Source organism: Benincasa hispida, chromosome 1, assembly GCF_009727055.1.
Source record: "Benincasa hispida cultivar B227 chromosome 1, ASM972705v1, whole genome shotgun sequence".
Lineage (NCBI taxonomy): Eukaryota > Viridiplantae > Streptophyta > Magnoliopsida > Cucurbitales > Cucurbitaceae > Benincasa > Benincasa hispida.
In genome coordinates this window covers 35353637-35371461 of record NC_052349.1, presented here as the reverse complement: position 1 = coordinate 35371461, position 17825 = coordinate 35353637, and the positions used below count along the sequence as shown (strand labels likewise).

At 35.7% G+C, this 17825-nt stretch overlaps 1 protein-coding gene across 1 annotated transcript; it reads left to right on the top strand.

Moving 5' to 3' along the window:
* The first annotated feature begins 9563 nt into the window (after positions 1-9563).
* On the top strand, positions 9564-14537 carry LOC120081338 (polyadenylate-binding protein 2-like). Its single transcript, XM_039036097.1, has 9 exons — positions 9564-9810; positions 11465-11583; positions 11697-12353; positions 12445-12522; positions 12626-12715; positions 12899-13036; positions 13256-13429; positions 13521-13727; positions 14006-14537. The coding sequence occupies exons 1-9, from the start codon at positions 9564-9566 to the stop codon at positions 14255-14257; spliced, it is 1962 nt and encodes a 653-aa protein (XP_038892025.1). The 3' UTR covers positions 14258-14537.
* Positions 14538-17825: the final 3288 nt, after the last annotated feature.

Below are 17825 nucleotides of genomic sequence, written 5' to 3'. Positions count from 1 at the left end.
GCAATTGACGGAAGAATTCATGATCATTAAGCACTCTTATTCATCAATTTTAGCAAATTAGTAAGCATGTTCATTTCAGAAAAATAGGGTTTTAAGAATTACCTTTGAAGACCTTTTTCAAACTTCAAATTTAGCTTGATTCTCCTATGCAATTTGTAGTAGACCACTACATGATCTTTTCTACTATTCTCTTGAACCTTAGATTGATTTGTGGGAATCAAAATAAGCTAAATTTGAGGGGGGGAAAGAGAGAGAAGTCTGATTTTCTGCATAAATATGAAGAACTCTTCTTCAATAGAATTTTTTAGAAAAAATCACTTGCACGGCTCACTTCTCAGCTCAAATTTGTCAAGTTTTATTCAGCCTTTTCATGCAATCACATTGCATGAATTGAAGACAACAGTTACTTAGTCAAATTTGAATGGAATTGAGTGGAAGATGTGGTGTAGTAAGTGGGAAAATCCCAATTTAGTGGATTTCTTCAAAAATAATTTTTCTATTAATTTTGCAATTCTTTTTCAAAATATTAAATTTTAGCATTAATTCATTAATTAATCTGAATTTTCATTAATTTTACAAAAAAAAAAATAATTCAATAATTAATTTTTAAATAAAATTAATAATTAGTTAAATAGTTTAATTAATTCTATCAATTTATTATCATACATTAAACTAATTAAACACCAATTCCACAACCATGAATCCTTATTCATGTAATTAATCTTTAAATCGAATTTAAGTATTATTCAATTCTCCAATTTCTTTAATTCAATAATTAAACGTGTAATTATATCACATATAATTACTAATCTTTTGATTCAAATTTGAACGTTTCAAATTAAACTCATCACTCTATTATAAGGTTTAATCCATCTGTGAGCTAGTAGGGGACCTAATGGATTCACAGATCATGGGCCTCAAAGATTTGAAATTAATCAGCTAAACTCTTTAAACTGAACTAATCAACATTCGTTAACTACCGGGTCACTCCCTTAAAGCCCAATATTTGCACTCTCCTTACTGTAAATATAATTATGTCCACTCGATATAATCATAATTAGTAAGTTAACTCTTCACAAGTCGTTAGTAACAACGGCTGGGTCAATAGCTGTTTTATCCTCGAGATTACCTCTTGTTCTTTAAGTTCCACTGGTCCTCTAATGATCAATTAGTTTGTGATCTAATCAACAAACTAAGTCCCTCTTAGGGCAATGAGAGGGTGGGACCCCTTGTTCAAGATCCAGAATTAGCACTTAAAGGAACAACCTCTCTACTATCCCCAAAAACGAGTAGGAGTGAATTCCATCTTGCACCCTACGTCCCCAGCTATCTACTCGATCTTACCCCTGAAATGGGAGACTTATTATGTCGACGTTGTTAAATCAACCCTCACCCATGCAAATCTAAGGTTAATCCCAAATAAATAGGAGTTCATAGTTAGCTTAGAATTAAGGTCAAGTTACCTAGGTCACCTCTTTGACATAGTGAGTCTTAAATAGTAAACAACATTATAAAGTAAGAATGATTAATTTCTTGGTCCGATCTTATACAAACTCTTTGCATAGGACGCCCCCACTCCTATGTCTCCACATGAACGAATTAGCATCACTTCGTTTGTAGCACTTTACATAAATTGTAACATTTACAAATTGGGTCGTATCCGATAGTGTTACCAGAATAAGGTACCCAACCTTATTCGTATATTATAAACCATTTTGGTTATTTACTCGAACTTGATCCACTCTTATGTCTCCACATAAAGTTCAAGTACTCATGTAACAATAATGGATCTTTAATTTATTGGATTTCGATTATTTCTAAAACACACTAGGTTCATACACTCAATAACAAACTTATTGAATCAATACTTCAATAACATCTTTATTGATCAACATAATAAGTTTATTAGTTACAAACCACGAGTTTTAGGACATAAAACCCAACATTATGTGCATTGCACGTATTTATTGACCAATATTTATACTATATATCAAGGATGGAAAAATCACAATTGTGGCTATATATATCACAAAAGTATTGCCAAAATTGTGAAACCAATAGAGAAACATAAGGGTTAATTTTTTTTTCTAAAAAAATCCATAATATCGCTAATTTCGTCGATCTATCATTTTGTGGATATATCTATTGATATCTTTATAGAAATGTGGAAATACTGTTGAAATATTGTGAATAAGTTGCCAAAATATCATGGATATATAGCCTAAATATTGTAGATATATCGTCGACATGTCTTCCGATTGTCTTTGTATGTCTTTTTTTTCTTTTTTTTTTTTTCTATTTCCAACTTTTTTAGTTTCTAGCCTTATCTTTAATTCGAAATTTCTCATTGTCAATATTGAATTTGGAAAAAAAAAAAAAAAAAAAAAACTACCATAAGTTTGCAATCGTAAATTAAACCTTTTGAATTGATATGAATTTTGCTTTTTTGAAATGACACATGTGTGCTGCAAAATTCCACATACAATTACTTTGGAAGAGCAACAATTAGATCAAGGACAATAAAGTCAAGGTCAAGAAAAAAATGAAGGTGATGATGGTAAATCCTAAACCCTTTCATTCATAGAAGAACAACAAATGATGATGCTCAAGTTGATGCATACTCACTTGTTCCGAGTATAGAGAGAATAAGTCTGGAAATTTAGTATGGACATGGACAATACGCTTGTAACAGTAATAAGTACGGTCATTGCAATAATAACTATAGTGATCATTGAAGTGACTATTGTTGTCATTGTTGCAATCGTTTGAGCGATTGCGTTAACCTGCCATTTCTTCGCTCCTGTGTAATTAATTGCGATGCCTTGAATTAAACTCATCATCGCAGTCATCTGGCTCTGCAGGGATGCAATGGCCCCGTTGTTTGCGTCATTATCTTTAATTCTAAATCTTTGATCGCTTTCTCATCAATCCTCATGATTTTTAGAAATGCGATCAAGTATACTCTTTGCCTTCTCATATGTTTTGTCGAGCAGACCACCAGCGGCTGCCGCATTGGCAGCGGTCTGCGAAGAGGGATTCAGTCCTTGGTAAAAAAAATCTCCATTTGCAGGCAGTCTTGGTAAAGCCATTATATGGATGTCTCTTACCAGCTGCTTGAACCTCGCCCAGGCATCGTTGAACGATTCGTCATCTTCTTGTTCAAAATTCGTTATTAATTTCCTTCTCCTAGCATTTTTTGTTGGTGAGAAATACTTCTTCATAAACTTTTCTACCACCTGTTCCCACGAAGTTATCTCCTCCAGTTCAAGAGAATATGCCCATGTTCTTGCCTGATCACACAAGGAGAATGAGAACGGAGTGAGTCGAACTTCCTCGGTTGAGATGTTCGGGAACACAAAAGTGTTGCAGATCTCTATGAAGCTCCGGAGGTGGGCGTGCGGGTCTTCGCCATGCCTTCTCCAAACTGCCCAGCAGCCTAAATCATCTGCAATATTACCGGCTTCATTTTAAACCTCAATCCATCTAACGCTGGCCTCATGATTCCTGGAGAGAAATCATAGAGGTTGGGCGACACATAGTCCCGAATGGGTCTATTGTAGTCATTCGCCAGAAGGATAGGGTTGGCCATTATATTATTCGCGTTTGTGGCCTTTTTTGCCAGTTGTTCCGCCATTCTTGGTGTTCTCTCTTATTATTGGGGTCTCTTAATCTGTGTTGAAATGTTCTCTCAATCACCGAGTCGTAATTCGCCAGAGATTGAGAGTCTGCAAAGAAATCAGAAAAATTACCATTAGCACACTATTTTGCCAAAGTCCCCAACAACGGCGCCAAAAACTTGATGGTTGTTTTTATGAAGTGGATTATGGATGATATGCGATGGTGAAATTGTGTTGAGCACTCAAGTTTCCTCAACGGAATCCAAGTGAAAACTCCATTGAGTTTCCTGGTAAGTCTAGGGTCGAACTTAGGGACTTGTGAAAACAGGTTGCGATGGTAATTTTTATGAAAACCTTGCGGTAACCTAATAAATCAATATTTGTTGAAGTTTGTTGTTTGCGGTAATGAAAAGTAAACAAATGCGGCAGAGTTTGAAAAGAGTTGATAAATGGAAGATACGATGAATATGCGGTGAATGGATTGAGAAAGGTTTCGGCTAACACTTCCTAGGATGCGTTCATACCTTGCGATCATGCAACATGCACAGTGTGAATGCCACGGCTTCTAATGCTAGAACGCATGCGATATATGCGATAAGTCTATAGGACCTAAACATAAGCCTCTATTCTTATTTATGCGATGACAGAATGACACTTACACAAATAAGGCGACCACATAATATCATTCCCATCTCTAGGATGCATGTGATGCAGGTTGGCAAACAGAGCTTATCTCTAAGTTCCCATCTCTTGTTTATACAGTTCTAATCTAACTCTCCCGAGCCTAGATTCTGACCTAACCTTCCCAAGCCTAGATCCTGTCCTTAGACTACCCTTCCGAGTATCCCTAATGGACGAATGAAGCACACATAAATACAAGATAATTGCAAGCAATGAAGATCCTAGGTCATGTTAGCTTAGTTCTTCTCAACCCATTCGACTAATTTAGTTACTCATGCGTGCTAAGAGAGTGAACAGATGTAGAATAAGAACTTCCATTGTATAAATATAAAGATGAAGTACAAGACAACAATGCAAGAATAGAATAAAGAGCTTGGTAGCAATCTCTTGCTTCCCAGGCTTTTACACCGTCTTTTCTACTCGTGTTCAAAAGATAATCTCGCTCTCGCGAGAGTCGGCCCGCTCTTTGCTTCTTTGCCTTAGGGTTCTCGCTTGAGTTGCCCTGAGTGATCTTCCGGCGTATCGACTCTTCCCATGCTCCACTTTAAAGATAAAAGAAAACTATGGACAAGGCTAAATTCTAAATAAATTTATCTAAGTATCCGAACTCCTTTTCTGAAGGATGTGGTCTATATTTATATAGCTTCGAGGTGAAGGTGGCTTCTTTTTTATGATTGCACAGATAGGATGGCTTTAATTCCCTGACTGGTGCACCAAATATTTGTCACCGAAAAGCTGAATGTACTTATTATCGTTAGCGGCTGTCAACTTAATTCGGATTCGACTGTCATCAGCTTTCTGTCCCATCACGATTAATTATGCTTTTCACCCAAATGCACCCAACAAGTTGCGCTGACCAAGTTGCACTCCTTCTTGAGCAAATGTTGCGAACACAATCACCGCAAAGCCTTACGGTTGTGCTACGCTCGACCAATGATTTCTTATGATCGCAATTTTCACCTTGCGTCAACGCATATTCTGCATAAAAATACAAAAATCAACTGTTCCTATGCGATGAACGCATGCGACCGCAATATAATGAATTTAATGCTTTTTGGATGAAATCTAACATATTTTATCAACGCAAGCCAGCATTGTTTAAGAACTTAGCACTAAGATAAAGTGCATTTCTACCTGTTATCACTAGCTACATCCAAAGGGGTGTATTTTTTTTCGTGCATGCATATGATATAGACCATAGATATGAAACATCATGTTATTTGCTCTGTTAAAACTATTTGAGTTGAAGGAGTTACACAACGAAGTGGTAAATCTTTCCATGTTTGGGTGTAATGTAGATCTACATAAATATGAAAAATCACAATCTAACGATGGATATATATTTGTTCGGATAATCACATCTTTTACCTCATTGCAACTATTCAAGCAGAAGTGATACACGATGAAGTGGTATATCATTTTGAGTGTGATTTAGAGCACATACATGAAACATCATGATCTAACAATTGAGATATGTTTAGCTAACAATCATGTCTTTCTCTTTAAATCGTTACAACTATTTGAATTAAGCAATGTAAAAAACTATTAGGAAAAATACCTTTTTAGTCACTGAAGTTTGAGAAATAGGTGCAATTAGTACTTGAATTTTTAAATTAGCCATTTTAGTCCTAAAGTTTTGAAAAATAGATTTTAACGGTCCCTTACCTTCTTTTTCTCATTTACTACTATTTTCTTTTATTAATTTAATTATGAATGGACATTTTAATTCAAGGTTAGGTGAATGACCCTCATCATTTGGCCTTTTAGACTTGGTGTTGGGATTGGTGTCCTAATTCTCCCGGAGTCTCGTACGTAAACACTGTACATATTGTTATGAATAAAATAAGAGTTATTTTATTTTGCATTTACTCATATCCAATAAACAAAGCTCCATGGTTATTGATGAAAACTTAAGCATGTATATGAGATATACAAGTGGATCTTGCCTTAAGTGATAACCTAAAAAGGTTTGTAGTATAAGGATTAAGGAGGGATACCTGATCCTTGTGACACTACGAATACGACCCTCTTTGTAGAGGTTTACAAGTGTAGTGAACTACACAGATGGTTGATCCTGACCATTCATGTGGAGATATGCGAGCGGGGGTGTCCTATACAAAGAGTTTATATAAGACCGGGCCACGAGATGATTTGTCTCTTTATATAACGCTGACCATAAATGACATGACCTTAATCCTGAGTGTTTTGGGAACTCCTGCCTTTGAGGGGGTCCTTTGATTAGTATGAGTGAGAGTGGCCAGATTGTCAACTCAACAAGCCTACTTTTTTGGGGATTTGTCTAATTAGGGAACTGGGAACTTAGTTACACAAGATGGAATTCACTCCTTCCCCGAAGCAGGGGTAAGTAGATAGATTGCTCCCTTAAAGGTTGATTTTGGGTCTTGAACATAGTGGCCACAACTTCTCTTTGGAAGAGAGGACTCAGTCATAGTAGGATTATGACTTATGTTCATTAGAAGAATCAGTGGTACTTAAGGAGTTAGATGTAACTATAGGGGCAAAATGGTGAATTGGCCCAGTTGTACTTACGAGCGATCTGTGAAGGGTTATCGCACTGTTTATTGGTTGATATGGACACGAAATATATCTGTAGTGAGAAAAGTGCAACTATCAGTCTTTAATGGAGTGCCCGATAGTTAACGGATGGTGGATCTCGTGACTAACGAGTTTAGTCAGTTATTCACGTACCATTGGAGCTTTAAGCTACAAGTCCATAAGGCCCCCTTGGTAACTCAATGGATTCAAGTTGAGAATCAGTTCTTGGGGTTGATTTGAAATCTTCAAATTGACAAGAAGAAACTCAATTATATATGATATAATTGGTGTGATGTATGAGATACATCGAGTGGAGGATTAATGTAAATATGATTTACATTAAGTACCATGAAATAGAAAAAAAACTATGGTTTATATATTTCACAAGATGAAATATTAAAACTATAGGTTATAAATATAATATGGTAAGTTGATTATCATATTTATTTATAATAATATTAATTATTTGATAATTATCTCTTTTTCTCTAACAACCAATTAAGTGGGAGCTTATTGGTGGTTTCATGGTAAATGTTTTTCTAAATTTGGTTACTTGATTCAGAAAGAACCTCACGGTAAAGCTATCAAGTGAAAAGGTTTCACTAAGTGATAACATTAGAGAGACTAAACGATTGTGGACATTATCTATACGATAGTTCATCAGTTGGCCGTAGCTAAACGATCGCGTGACATTGATAGACTGTCATCTTCTACATGATTGAGCACATCGTCTATACGATAGACTGTGTCATCTCCCACTTGCTCAATCATCTACACGATTGTTGTCCTCCTGTCTCTTCCTCTAACCGAAATCATACAGAGCCCACAACTTCTGGATTCTCATATCGAGAATACCAAGGTAGCCATTGTGGTGGTGTCCTCACTCAACTCGATTGAGTTCGATATTTTGGAGGTTGTTCGTTGGATTCGTGTTGTTCGTGAGGTGTTTGTTGTGGATCGTGTTGTTGTACCGGTTGTTGTGTTTGAGCGTTGCTGTGTTTTGGACACTTGGAGACTGATCGAGGGAGTTTGAAGAATGAGTCTTCAAATGTATGTATATTCTATCCCTTGATTATCTTGTCAGCATGCTGTAATTTCTAATTGTTGCATGACCTGTTAGTTTTCGTTCTTGTACTATAATTGTGTATGTTCAATTTCGAATGGAATTTGGAACGATCCTTCCGCTGCTCATGGAATTCCTCATGTCTGATTTCCTACGCTTTGATATCCTTTTTCTCTATTAGTTAAGAGAAAAATAAGACCTCCATTGTTTGATTTAGTTTTCGTTTATTCAGTAACTGAAGATTATAGTTTCAAATTTGGTTTCCAATCCAAAAAATCCATTGTTTGATTTGCAAAATTTTAAGGTATGAATTGGTTCGTACGTCAAAATTATCGTAGATGAGATCATGGTTGTTCATGCGAAGGGGAATAAGTTCAAGCGATTGAAGGTCTATTGTCACTAGTGCTAGTCGTGTTAGTTTCCCTTTTCCAGTCCAAGTCCCGCTCACTATCTCTTCTAAAAAAAGTCTCAATTGAGATCCCAATGGATGTAAGTTGTAAATCTACAATTCTACACCCAAGTGCTTCTTCAAGAATTCATTTCTACTATCGTCCCGGTAAAACATATAATGTACTTTGTCCATATGCCAAAGGTTAAACTGAGACATCCATTATCGAGATGAAAGATATTGATGGACCTCTTAAATCTATTTTTCAAAATTTAAGGACTAAAATGATCAATTTGAAAATTTAGAACCAATTGCACCTATTTCTAAAAATAATCGAAGATTAAAAAATGTTTTCTCATAGTTATTTGATAATTAAAATCTTTTAAATCTTTTTTATACGGAGTAAAATAAATTATAAATTTCACGTAGATCACATCCGATCACATCCGTTGGGGACTAGTATATTGAAACTAAGACTTTTTCATAATTATTATTATTATTTTTTTTTATAGAAAAGGTCTTTTAAAGTTTTTTGTTGAGATATTTTTTACAAATAAGTTTCAAATTTGATTATCTATTCTTCCTGAAGACCGTCACTGCCAACCGAAAAAAGTTACCGTTACCGGTTACCTACGGATTCCCGACTTGACCTCGTCAGATGCGCCACAGTGCATTGCGATGGACGGTTGAGATTTCGTAGGTAGATTTTATCTCTAGGGTTTACCCACAACTGCCCACATATATAAAGCCTTACGCCTTCTTCCTCTTCCTCTTTCTTTTAGTGCAGTTTCATCTGCCCTCCAAACCCTCGCGTTTTTTGTTTCCGTCTCTTCCTCCGTTGCTCTCTACGTCACGCGCCGCCCCGTTTTCCGGCGGCTAATCATTTCTCCACTCGGATCCTTCCGATTATCTATCCGGTTCTCGTCCTTCCCTCTCCTTTTTTTTTTCACTATCTTTTCTCATCCTGAAAAATCAAAACAATTATTCGTTTGTTTAGGAGTAGGAAGATTTTTCGTTGGGGGTTGTTCATTTTTGCTTCAGTTTCTATTATCTTAAGGGTTTTTGTTATCCTCCCCGGTTGTTCGTTGCGTTTTGCTGGCCTTTTTTGAGTGTCTGAAGATTCGCCGTTCATTGATTCCTTCTAGGGTTTGTTTCTGAATAACAAAATTAGGAGAGGGAAGTGAGGAGAAAAAAAAAAAGGCAAAAAAATTAATTTATTGAAAGATTCTTTTTGAACAGTAGTGAAATTATTTCCAGTATGGCGGCTCAGGTGCAAGCTCAGCCTCAGAATGCTATTTCCGGCGTCAATCCTGCGGCGAACGGTGGTGCCAATTTTGTGACTACTTCTTTGTACGTTGGAGATCTGGACCTGAATGTCACGGATTCGCAGCTTTATGACATTTTTAATCAGGTGGGTCAGGTGGTTTCGGTTCGGGTTTGCCGAGACTTGACGACCCGGCGATCTCTCGGTTATGGTTATGTCAACTACAGCAACCCACAAGATGGTCAGTTCGCTTCACTTTTTTTTTCACTGCCCTCTGTTGTTTAATGTACTTTGTTTATTGTATTAGTGCAATTTTCGCGGTGAACATTTCTTGTTCGGCTGATTGTTTGGCTAGTAAAATGCAGAGTTGATGTCTTAATATTAGGGTGGATAATTTCTATTAATTAATTGATGTATCAAGATATTTGAGCCATACGAATACCAAAAAGTTAAGCTTGTAGCAATCTAATGTAAGTCGGGGAAATTAGTGCTGCCAAAGTGGATTGCTGTTGTAAAAGGTTGGGTGGTTGCTTTCGGGGTCTAACGAATAATGTTTACTGTTTCATGGTAATTTCCTTCTATAAGACATGTAAAAGCCAGCCTGTTTGTTTTATTCTATGAAGAACTGGAACATGCGCCTGTTTGGTGGACTGGGAGATGCTGAGGGTCATTTTATTGCATTATGATGTTTGGTCTTCACTCTTCAGGATATTAATTTTGCATTCTACGGTTTTGAAGTGCATCTGTTTAAAAAATGATCAATGCAAATGTGCATGAATACATCTTATGTCCTATAGGTTTGGCTCTTGGTTCCAACGGGATGATCTGAAGCTAGCCTTGTGTAGCTGTATATTTTAAGTCGATGACTGCTAGTTTCACCACTGGGCAGATCTGGATATGTTACATTGTGATGCATATTTTATGATTTCAGATAGCTTTGAACCAGAAATTTGATACAAAAATCTAGTGTTATTATTGAAAACTCTATGGTGGCATGTCCTTCATTGAATGGCAAATGTTCCATGTAAAATCAATTATTTGTTTTCATTGCTCTACACTTCTAGCAATTGAATTGTTTAAGCTTTTATACTGTTTTTTGAAGCACGGAGGCCTTCTTTTTTATGAATTGTCAATGTCCAAAATATGGGTCCAACATGCTAAAACCTTATTATTTATTCTTGATTTTGAACACAAGAGGGACACACACAGACATTGCAATGGATACACACAAACACTTAAAAAACCCCCAAAACTTTCAAATTGACAATGGCATTGGATGGGGTGCTTGGTGTCGGCAACATTGATCACAAGAAGTAGCAGCAAAGGGTGGGAGATCGGACAACTTCGACAGTGGCAGTGTAGAGAGAGAAGAATTGGGGTAGGAGGTTGGAGAGCAAGGGGTGGCTGTGGATGTGAGAAAAGCAGAATGTTGGATGGAAAAGGGAAACATTATTTAGGGTTGGGGTTTTTACTTTTAAATGGGCTTTGGGTTTTATTACATTCCATGTGATGCATCCATTGGGTTTTTATTATTTTTTTTGATGCCCTTTTCTTCTTCTCTATTGTTCTTTATAAAAACTTTATTTTTAACAATTAATAAAAAACCAAAGCAATTTTGTGTTTGATCTTTTTTAAGCTTGATAAAATAAAATGTGTCCTCCGTTTTCAAAAGTTGGTCATCATGTCCGTGTATGTGCTCCTTAGATATTGATGGAATTGGAACGAAGATTTTAGGACTTTATTTAGGTCCTTGCCCTTTCTTGTCATTTGACAAGCAAATTATATTTCAAATTATCATGTGATCCAAAACAGTGATTATTTCATATTTTTATATGTCATTAAACTTTAAATGGCCACATCCTTTTTTCTAATGTAATCCTATTTTGCTTGAACAGCTGCAAGAGCATTGGATGTGCTGAACTTTACCCCTTTGAATGGAAAGCCTATTAGAGTTATGTATTCTCACCGTGACCCAAGCATTCGCAAAAGTGGGGCTGGAAATATATTTATCAAGGTATTAGTATTTTTCATTTTTATGAATAATTCATGTTTATATCTTGTTCGTTTTATTCAAATTGTTTATTTGATTCTGTTCCTGAGTTAACTTTGCACTTTAATTTTTTTCAGAATTTAGACAAGGCCATTGACCACAAAGCTCTACATGATACATTTTCTGCATTTGGTAGTATCCTGTCTTGCAAAGTGGCTTTAGATTCCTCTGGCCAGTCAAAAGGCTATGGTTTTGTGCAATTTGACAATGAGGAGTCTGCTCAGAAAGCAATTGAGAAGCTGAATGGCATGCTGTTGAATGATAAGCAAGTTTATGTAGGACCCTTTCTTCGTAAACAAGAAAGAGATGGTGTTGTTGACAAATCCAAATTTAACAATGTATTTGTAAAAAATCTTTCTGAGACAACCACTGAAGAGGATTTGAACAAAGCTTTTTCTGAATTTGGGACACTCACCAGTATTGTTGTGATGAGGGATGCTGATGGCAAATCAAGATGCTTTGGATTTGTTAATTTTGAAAATGCTGATGATGCTGCTAGGGCAGTTGATGCCCTTAATGGAAAGTTAGTTGATGATAAGGAGTGGTATGTTGGGAAAGCACAGAAAAAATCTGAAAGAGAAGTTGAGTTAAAGCACCGGTTTGAACAAACTATGAAAGAGGCAGCTGACAAGTACCAGGGGGCAAATTTGTACATTAAAAATTTAGATGATAGCATTGGTGATGATAAGCTTAAGGAACTGTTTGCTCCATTTGGCACAATCACCTCTTGCAAGGTTGTAATTATATTGAAGTGTAATTCATTGCACTGCCTTTTGGTTTAAGCCTTCTGTAGTTAATGTTTTATGGTTATTTTGTGTGTTTCAGGTCATGCGTGACCCCAATGGTATAAGCAGAGGTTCTGGATTTGTTGCATTCTCAACCCCTGAAGAGGCATCTAGAGCTGTGAGTAGATATGCTTATTATTTATTTATTTTTCTATATATGCCTGTGATTAATGATACAAAATATGGAAGGATTGTAATAGTTCACTTGGTGTAATTGATAGCTTATTGAGATGAATGGCAAAATGGTTGTTAGCAAACCATTGTATGTAGCACTTGCACAGCGGAAGGAAGATAGAAGAGCCAGATTGCAGGTACTTCCGCTGATGTTTTCATACTTGATACTTGGCATTGCCATTGCCGTTGTATTGTAACTTCAATTGTCAGAACTTGGCCTTAAGACATATAACTCTTTTAATTGCTGCTTTCCCTTTTTGGTTTTTATTTGCGTCAAACATTTCGAGTCACGATTTAATGGCTTTTACTATGTTCTGTAGGCTCAGTTCTCTCAAATACGGCCAGTTCCCATGGCTGCTTCAGTTGCCCCTCGGATGCCAATATATCCCCCTGGTGGTCCAGGTATTGGACAGCAGGTGTTTTTTGGTCAAGGTCCTCCTGCAATGATTCCTTCTCAAGTAACTACTTTCACCATACCCTTTTATGAACATTTTAATTTCAAATTCCCATCTTTCGTTTTTGCACCAAATCAGTGGTCAATTGTATTGATGTCCTTATTTACTCATGCATCTGTGACTCAATCCTTTTATCCTGCCTTCTGGAAGGCGTGGTGTGCATATGATTAGCCACTTTCTGAAGGTTTGTTTTGTTTATCTTACGGGTATTATTTTTGCCAGGGTGGCTTTGGTTATCAGCAGCAGCTTGTTCCTGGTATAAGGCCTGGTGGAGGACCAATGCCAAATTTCTTTGTTCCAATGGTTCAGCAGGGTCAGCAAGGCCAGCGCCCTGGTGGCAGACGTGCAGGAGCTGTCCAGCAAACTCAGCAGCCTGTTCCAATGATGCAACAGCAGGTTGGTGATTTTTCTATCCTCCTTTTCTTCCGTCGTTGGCTTCTTGTGTTATTTAATGGCTGTTTTGGTTGGTTGGTTCATTGAATGATAGATGTTGCCTAGAGGAGGACGTGTCTATCGCTACCCCCCTGGAAGAGGTTTGCCTGATGTACCCATGCCTGGTGTTGCTGGAGGCATGTTTTCCGTTCCATATGATATGGGAGGTATGGCATTGCGTGATGCGGCACACTCTCAACCTATCCCTATTGGTGCTCTGGCTTCTGCTCTGGCAAATGCTACACCAGACCAACAGAGAACAGTAAGCATTTTCTATACTATAAACTCAGCAGGGTTCTTGGATGTCAGATAGTTCCTGTTAAGCATGTACAAACACCTTCACGAAAGTTTGGGCTATTGTCCAACTTTGTGTCTTAGATCTTCGAATTATACTGTTGAACATGAAGTTTAACTAAAAAAATGGAATGTAAGTAGATGTTCCATTTTCTTTTCTTTCAAAGTATATCTAAGGGGTTTAGAGATCTTTTATAGTGTAGTTGGTGGTGTTTAAAGTCTTACTGCCTGTGATTAATGTTGTAGATGCTGGGAGAGAATCTTTACCCGCTAGTGGAACAGCTGGAGCCTGAAAATGCGGCCAAGGTGACTGGAATGCTTCTGGAGATGGATCAGACTGAGGTTTTGCATTTACTCGAGTCCCCAGAGGCTTTGAAGGCAAAAGTAGCCGAAGCTATGGAGGTTTTGAGGAATGTTGCCGCAGCTCAGCAGCAACAAGCTGGCAATGCAGCGGATCAGCTAGCTTCTCTGTCGCTGACTGAGAACCTCGTGTCGTGAGTTGCTTGTGTGTTCATAAAGCTCCCCTGATTCATGAAAAGAAACGTGTAGTAGTTGTGTGATACGATTGACTGGTTTGTTTATTTGTGGAGACTGCGGTACTGACATCATATTTGTTTGTACTGGTTTTTATCTCCTGAAGACTGCTGACATTTTCTTTTGTTTTTAGTTTTTGGTACTCTCTTTTTCCGTAGGATGAAGGCTTTTTGTTTTTGTTTTTTTTTGTTTTTTTTTTTTCTGTTTTAACATTAATCCGAGGTAGTGCTACTGTCTTCTGTTATGTGTTTCCCCTATTTTCCCCCCTCCCTCTGTGTGGTGTGACTAACACGAGCAGGCAAGAATGGTTTGTTGTTGGCTTCATTTTAGATTCAAAAAGTGGGAGCGAAAAATATTTGAGACTGATTTTCTTATTTGTTGGCGAACTGTTTGGGTTTTAATTTTCTTTTAAGCATTTGAATGATTCCTTTTCCTTATTTTCTTTCAGAGCAGGGGTCTGGTTCGTAATGGTTAATTTTTTAGGGGATATATAATTGTGATCCCTTCATTGCTTTGGAGAATTATTAAGGAATAACGATTGTGATAGAAATTGCAGATTTAGGTGGTGTTTTATTGAAATATGAAGTACTTGTAAAATAGGCTACCAAATATGTCTAACAAATATCTTCTAACCGATGTTTGAGATATTGATGGTAATGGAAATATTGATGGAAATTGTTGTCATTATACTTGTTGACAATGGCCAAATTTAGATGTCTATTGTGAATGTTTGTGAAAATGTTGAAAATAATAAAAATTTAGAAAAAGTAACACATAAATAAATTTGAAAATTTTAGTTAATATAGTTAATTAAAAATCAAAATTTTTTCGAAAGGTTGAAATTTTTCATTTTTTTTTCAAAATCTTAAAATTTTGTTGGAAGGGAGGAATCAGAATATTCTCGAAATATTTTCAGAATTTTCGAGTTTGTCAAAATTGGGGAAAAATGAAATTTCAAAATATAAAAAATAATGACGTCTCTAATTAAAAAAGAATCTAAATATATTAAAATAGGTGATATTATCCATTATTAGTGTCCATTCTTATCTAATTATTCCATGGGTCGTCCCATACGTCTCAAGATTACATAATATCATTATTGGTGAGTCTCAAGATTACACAGTATCATATTATTGGTGATATACTCCATGTGGTATTTGGTGGATTTTGGAGGACACATATTGGTGATCAATCCAAAAAGATGGAAGAAAGTAGAGAAATTCATTTTTTGTTGTTTTATTTATTTTATTATTATATTTTATTTGTTTTAATATTATATTTTATTAGTATTTGTGTTCCCGTTATGCTCCTCAAATTTACAACCCGTTATCCGCACGAGCTCCTATCTTTTTTACTGTTGCATAAAGGCATGTCGATTTTTTTCCTCTTCATTATAATTAATAAATTTAATGTTATTTTTCATATTTAATATCTAGTATAAATACAATATTTTATGATAATGTTATCATGCCAAATGTCACAAAATTAGAATTTGCTGTCCTTGATATAAGGACAATAATTATTTGTCATGGGTGCTTGATATCGAAATCCACCTGGATGCTATGAATCTTGGAGAGACTATTAAATAAGGAAATACGACATCCAGTCAAAGACAAAACAAAAACTATGATTTTCTTTCGTCATCATCTCCACGAAGGACTGAAAATGGATTATCTTACAAAAAGAGATCGGAAAAATTTGAAAGAGAGGTATGACCATTAAAAAATAGTTATTCTTCTTAAAGCTGTTATGCACTTGAGGCTACAAGATTTCAAACCAGTAAGTGATTACAATTCTACATTATTTAAAATTAGTTCAAAATTGTTGTTATGTGGAGAAAAAATTACCGATTTTGATATGTTAGAGAAGACATTTTCTATATTTCATGTCTTGAATATGCTCTTGCAATAGCAATATCGAGGTTTTAAACAATATTCTGAACTTGTTTCATGTCTTCTCGTGGTCAAACAAAAGAACGAGTTATTGATGAAAAATCATGAATCTCCACTAACCGAAACGACACCATTCCTTGAAGTAAATGCTGTGAATTTTAATAATAATCTTGGTCGAGGTTGTGGTTGTGGTTGAGGTCAAGGTTATGACCATGGCAGAGGAAGAAATAATTATTATTTTCATGGTGGTCGTTCTAATAATTCAAATTTCAAAAAAACCACACAAAATGATGATTACAAAGAAAAAAACTCCACAAGATAAGAGTTCATGTTGAAAATAAATGCTTCCAATGCTGAATGATTGGGCATTGGTCACGTATCTATTGTAAATGTGGAAGCAAATTTTGCATACCAGAATAATGACATATTTGACCCATCCCATATGAAAAATTTGGATGAGCGGACTTCTTTGAATCTTCTGAAGAGAAAATCAACATTAATGGAACATCAAGTGTTTTCTTTGACTTTGAAAATATCTAGACTTACTGTTGTGTTTTTTAAAAAAATTCATCTCCATGTTTTTTCCCCTATTAGTAGATATTAACCTTCGTATATTCCAAATGTTGTTTTTCTTATTGTAATTATTTTCTTTTAATGAAGAAACCTATATCATTTTCATATGTTGGGTGACTAAAAAATGAGTAAAGAAAATCTACGACTCGCATACTGTGCAACTACACATACAATATTTACAAGTAAAAAATATTTTTCCAAACTGACAATGTTGGAAGCAACAGTCAATACAATATCAGGTTCTACAAATCTAATTATAGGATTTGGAAAAACAAATATTATTTTGCCTAGAGGAGAAAATTTGTAATTGGCAATACATTGTTCTCTAGTCAATCAAAGAGAAATCTGCTTAGTTTTAAAGATATACGTTGCAATAGTTATCATATCGAGTCTGATAGAAAGAATAATATGGAGTATCTTTATATTATATCTATTGTCTCATATGAAAAACGTATATTGGAAGAGTTGTCTGCTTTATCTTCTGGATTATATTATACTCATATACGAGTAATTGAATCATATGCAATAATGAACCTGAAGTTCATGAATCCAGACATATTTACAACTTGGCATCACAAATTAAATCATCTAGGGTCTATAATAACGAGAAGAATTATTGAGAATTCAAATGGACATCCATTGAAGAGTCAAAATATTCTTCAATTTAATGAATTATCATGTGATGCTTGCTCTCAAGGCAAACCAATCATTAGACCGTCACCAGTTAAAGTGAGAATTAAATCACCTGCATTTTTAGAACAAATTCATGGTGATATTGAAGGAACTATGTAGTTCCGTAGTGGAAGCGGGGATCAACCTAATTTTTAATTTTTTATAAAACACAAAATTACAAAACAAAGAATTATGCATTAATTGGACAAATTTACAACATGCATAAAATAAAGATGAAGGAAGAAGAAATTATATACCCTTGAAATCTTCACGAAATCCCCTTCTCCATGAATGATCATGAACAAGAAAACCTCGATCCACGAAACCAAGACATCACCACAAAATCTTCATATGTATTCTCCTTAGGGTAGGGTGAAAATAACAAGAGGTGTGGG